Below are 5,358 nucleotides of genomic sequence, written 5' to 3'. Positions count from 1 at the left end.
ATGAATCAGTGTCAAGAACCAGGCGAAGACCAGGAGGAGGTGACTGGGATGGTGTGTCAAGAGACTGACCTGAAAGATGGACAGTAAGTCGCAATGCTTCTCCTGACTGGAAGAAGATCGGATTTTCTCATTTGTGTCTGGGAGCCTATTCTTTACTATTTGTCTGTCTTTGTGTTTAGGATGAAGGAAGTAACTGTGAAGGACCAGAAGGTGTTGCTTGTCCGCACCCACGGTCAGTACAGTGCTATTGGAAGCCAGTGCTCTCATTACAATGCACCTCTTGCCAAAGGTAAACCTCCCACTCTACACAACAACATCTGAACGAATAACTTCATGGAATGTTTTTCGCTGAATTTAAGTGGTGATCACTGCATGTTCTTTGATATTCCAGGAGCACTGGTTGGTAACAGAGTGAGATGCCCCTTTCATGGTGCCTGCTTTAATGTCAGAACTGGGGATATTGAGGAATATTCAGGTCTGGACAGTCTGCCTTGTTATAAGGTAAAACATGTATGTAGAGATCAACATTTAAGAGCAATTAACTGTTCTTTATATAGGAATGACTCCAGGAGTGATAAAAATGTAATCACATTACTTAGAGAAATGTTTTGTCAACTCTTACCACACATTTTACATCTCCTATCATTGTGTTTGCAAAATTAGATTAAACTTCACTTTGAGTCCATAGTGTTAAATTGTGAGGCAGGAAAAGGGCGAATTTTGACGTATCCCAAGTTAACTTTCTGTTACAAGATGTTACTATCGTTCAGGGTACTTCCTCACTTGTTCTAAACAGTTCCTATTTTTCTGAGTGGATTCTGCTGTCAACATTTCACCTGTGCTATGATCTGTAGCCTTTGGAAAAATATCTTTTAATTGGCATTCTGTACATAAACTTCTTTCTCATTTGTTAAAAAAATGACAGGTCAGAGTGGAGGATGGCAAGGTGTATGTTACCATCAACAAAAATGTAAGTGATGGCAAGTTAAATAGATAAAAATGATCACACAGCTTTCTTTCATTTTGTGTTAAAATACACAATTTCAACAGTCCCTTGTTTGTTTCTTTCAGTCCCTGAAGTTGACGAAGAGGATGAAGGAGATGTGCAGCATGGTACCAGACGTCAAACACACTATCCTGCTTATAGGAGGAGGTACAGACCAGATGGAATAAATGCAGGAGGTTCCACCTGAAAACCTCAAGTTATCAGTTCAAAGCTTCAGTATTCAGCCTGTGTGTTTTGAATTTTGGGGCATCACAAATCCTGCTAGTAGGATTTGAAGAAAGAGACTAATGTCTTATAAATGTGGGAGTCGAGTGCTCAAGTCTGCTCAAGCTCTATCTCTAAATGCATAGTCTGAACATTTAACATACTGAATGAGTTTTGTTATTTCAGGTCCTGCTGCCCTGGTTTGTGCTGAAACGCTGCGGCAAAACTGCTACCAAGGTCGCATCATCATGGTCACCAAAGACAGCCTGCCTCCATTCGACAAGACCAAATTGAGCAAGGTGGGAGCTAATTCAGAGTGGAGAGGTAACCTGGATTCACGTGCATCTGTGTCCAGTTGCTGTTGTTGAATCATAGATCTTTCTGTCAGTGTTAGCTGACAGCCTGTTTGTAGTAAAGGGCATTACCTCTTCCAGGCTTTGAATGTGGACAGCAGCAGCATCGTCCTCCGGCCGCATGAGTTTTATCAGCAGTATGGGATTGAGGTGTGGACACAGAAGGAGGTGAGAAGCAAAAAGGCAAAAGGGACTGTTTGTGATATATTCAAAAAACCAACCGATCCTCTCTTTGGTCACGTTGAGAAATGTGTTTTGTGCTTCAGGTGGTATCGGTAAGCCCAGCTGATAAAGCGGTGAAGCTGAACGATGGCACTCTGCAGCATTTCGACCAGCTTCTCATCTCAACTGGCAGCAGGTTCGAGTCGCCATCCTGTTCCCTTCAGTCTTGTTTGTTTCACACTCATCTGACTTACAGGACACACAAAGACACAGAAAGCCTTTAAAGAGTTTTTGGGTTTCCATGTGAGGCCAACATTATAGTAATAGACCTTATTTTATTCACAGAGCGAAGCAGCTTAATTGTCCTGGTTCTGACCTGATGGGAGTGAAGTTACTGCAGAGTTATGAAGACGCCAAAGAGATTCACAGCTCCTGCCTGGGCCAGAAAGCTGTTGTAGTCGGAGCCTCCTTCATAGGTTATCCCATTCAGTTTCTCTTCACACAACAGAATGAAACGTGGATTGTTGATCTTCATAAAAACAGGCTTGCAGCTGTTTTTGTGTTTGGCCGTCAGGTTGACGTGATGCTCCATCTGGAGGGTGTCATGACCCCATTCGTAATATGAACGATACTGTGTAAATATTTGACAGTGCGAGATTAAACACCAGTGTTCTGGAAAAAAAAAACCCTCTTTTATCAATCATTAACAATGATAGTGTGAGCAACTGATTAAAAAAAAAAACGGTCCAAGCTGAATCTAAGATAACATGATAGCATCAGCAAACTCCCTACATAAATCATATTCATTCAGCTTTGTTTCACTCCATATATTGCTGATCCATATAACACTGAAGTGTTTGTGTCATTGACTCAATAGGTATGGAGGTGGCATCCTACTTATCAGACAAAGCTGCCAGCGTGGCCATGGTTGGCACCACCAGATACCCGTATGAGCGATCTCTGGGGTCAGAGATCGGCAAAATGAGTATGCAGGTGAGAAACCAGGATGTGTGTCATTGTTCAATGTGAGTTTATGAACTTTTATTCAGTGAAACAAATGTTAAAATACAGTTTTTCTTTTTAAGATGTTGGAGGAACACAATGTAAAGTTCTTCATGAACGATGGAGTCGCTGAGGTCAAAGGGGAGAACGGCAAGGTAACTGTGAGCGTTAATGTTGATAATATGGCTCCGTCATATTCAGCTGTCCTAGGAAGTCTTAACCGTGAGTCAGTACGCATAATGCCAGGACTCTGAAAGTGAAGCAGCTAAATGGAATTCAGCCATCATTAACTCTATTATTCATATTCATTGTGCTTTGTACCGTGTCATGTCAAAATGGCCTCTATTATCACTACTTATTGCTAAATCAGTCTCTTTATTTTTTCCAGGTGAAGGCGGTGGTGCTGAAGAGTGGTACAGTCCTGGAAGCTGATGTGGTGATTGCTGGAATTGGTAATTTTATTATTCTCTTTCAAAGTGTTGGGATATATCCTTTTTATTCATGATTTGTTAAGCTGCAGTTCTGAAAAAAATCAAATGCAAAGATCTCTGTTTTTCAGGCATAATCCCCAATTCAGACTTCTTGGCAGGAAGCGAGTTGGAAGTGGATTCAAGGAAGGCTGTGGTTGTCGACAAGGTAGCACACATTCAGTAGAGGACGCAGCCAAACTGTCATCATTGTGACACTGACATAGGAAATGAAGCATAAACGTGGCTTTACAGCGGTGTATGTCTGATGAATGCGCTTGATTTGCTTGTTGTTGTTTAACATTAATCACACACATTAACACATTAATCTTGAATATTATCTTAATCCCTCACTGCAATGACTACCTCTGTATGCTGTTAACCCACTGCTGCTTTTTATCTTTTCTAACAGTTCATGAGGACCAATATACCAGATATTTTTAGTGCTGGGGGTGTAACCTCTTTCCCTCTGACCATTTGTGGGGACCAGCGGGTCAACATTGGTCACTGGCAGATGTCACAAGCTCTTGGTAAGAGACTGAACAACTCATAGAAACACAGTTTCATATCATGTTTGTTGGATTCATGTAGCCAATGAGGCTGAGTTACTACTTCTGCATCATGCTCCTTTTTTTTTTGGTCCAGGAAGAGTAGCTGCCCTAAACATGCTGAGGAAACCAACCAAAATTGAGTCTGTTCCTTTCTTCTGGACTGTGTTGCTTGGGAAGAGTATCAGATACACAGGTGGAGTACTTACTGAGAAAATGTCAGCCTTACATTAGACTATTTTAAACTCTCATTTAAAGTTTCATTTCCTCCCTTTTGTTTCCTCGTTCTAGGCTACGGGGAAGGATACACAGAAATCATATTCAAAGGCAAAGTGGAAGAAAGGAAATTTCTGGCGTTTTACATAAAGTGAGCCGCTCTGGAATAACTCCTGATACAGATGAGCGTGAATATATGCAGTCTGTGTTGAATCTCTCCTTTGGTTGACAGGGACGAGGTGGTGGTGGCCGCGGCCAGCCTGATGTTCGACCCTGCAGTGGCTCGTGTTGCAGAGCTGATGGCTACTGGCCAGATTTTAACAAAGGCGCAGGCTCAGTGAGTGTCGTGCTGCGTTCATACAAACTAGACTGTGTGTGTAGATACTGTATGCACATCAAATGCATGATGGAATGGATTTCTCAGCCGTGACATTGGTTGCATTATATCTTTGGGGAGGAAATTTCATTCTTACTGTTTATTACTGGTGATGAGATAAAGAAGCCAAATTCAAAAGAGCCCTTATAATACGGCCATGACCTACAGTGAGCTCAGCTGTCACTATTAAACCTGCAGTAACTGATTCTGGCCACTTAGGGGAGGCAGAAACATTTCCATGTTACCACCTCCAATGTTGCTTAGTTTCACATCCAGCAGATGTGGAGCAACATAGTCATTCAGATGGTGAGTCTAAGTCCAGTATTTACTCCCCCTTTTAGCTGTGTCTAGTTATTCACCAGCTCCTATAGGTATATGACAGGTATATGACATATGATCAATTTTTAGAGCTTTTCACAGAGAGGAACTGCCAACCCTGGCTGAAAATGATGCATGAGTGTAAAATTAGAGGCCATAAAAGCAAAGCAATGAGCTGAAAGATGCTAAAATGCTAATTGCCGCACCTTTTCACTCTACACATAGTCATTTGATCCATTGTTATTTTAAAGAATGTAGATTATAGCGGCTTTACCTATGAACTGTTATACTATTTAAGTCATGTCAGCGTTCCACAGGCGTGTGAACTACGAGTTTTGTTCTATGTAAACATCATATCCCAGATCACAGGGCCATAACCTTGACACTGTTGAACATTTGTTTTCTTACCTCCTCGTGTATTCAGAGCTGATGACCTGAGCTGGCTGCAGATGTAACCCGAGGCCTGCTGTGTCCAGGTGTAACACCTCTCCGTGACGAAGGATGTCGCCGTTCTCTCTCTTCATCCTCTTGCTATCAGATAATGCCAAATTGGACTGCACTGTTTACTGCCTCAGGGCCTCTGAAGGCCAATCAGATGTCTGCTCTTACAGCACTGTTACCATAGCAGCAAGCAAATCTTTATTGAATTTGAACTTTGTGCACTAATCTGATCTGATCACGGTGTAATGAGCAGAGCCCGGATACG

At 42.0% G+C, this 5,358-nt stretch overlaps 1 protein-coding gene across 1 annotated transcript; it reads left to right on the top strand.

Moving 5' to 3' along the window:
• On the top strand, positions 1 to 5,358 carry LOC139336559 (apoptosis-inducing factor 3-like). Its single transcript, XM_070970696.1, has 18 exons — positions 1 to 83; positions 180 to 289; positions 392 to 501; positions 926 to 970; positions 1,072 to 1,153; positions 1,397 to 1,509; positions 1,645 to 1,731; positions 1,830 to 1,921; positions 2,071 to 2,201; positions 2,603 to 2,718; positions 2,811 to 2,882; positions 3,116 to 3,179; positions 3,287 to 3,363; positions 3,607 to 3,724; positions 3,840 to 3,938; positions 4,034 to 4,109; positions 4,191 to 4,295; positions 5,077 to 5,358. Exons 1-18 carry the CDS (start codon positions 1 to 3, stop codon positions 5,105 to 5,107), a joined length of 1,611 nt encoding a protein of 536 aa, XP_070826797.1. The 3' UTR covers positions 5,108 to 5,358.

Source organism: Chaetodon trifascialis, chromosome 9 (genome assembly GCF_039877785.1).
Source record: "Chaetodon trifascialis isolate fChaTrf1 chromosome 9, fChaTrf1.hap1, whole genome shotgun sequence".
Classification (NCBI taxonomy): Eukaryota; Metazoa; Chordata; class Actinopteri; order Chaetodontiformes; family Chaetodontidae; genus Chaetodon; species Chaetodon trifascialis.
Note: the sequence above shows the minus strand (reverse complement) of the source record. Positions and strands in the feature narration are given on the sequence as shown.

Coding starts and splice junctions, on each gene's coding strand:
- LOC139336559 (XM_070970696.1), top strand. CDS start 1: ATGAATCAGTGTCAAGAACCAGGCGAAGACCAGGAGGAGGTGACTGGG. Junction 84..179: donor ACTGACCTGAAAGATGGACA/GTAAGTCGCAAT, acceptor CTTTGTGTTTAG/GATGAAGGAAGTAACTGTGA. Junction 3,180..3,286: donor TGTGGTGATTGCTGGAATTG/GTAATTTTATTA, acceptor TCTGTTTTTCAG/GCATAATCCCCAATTCAGAC.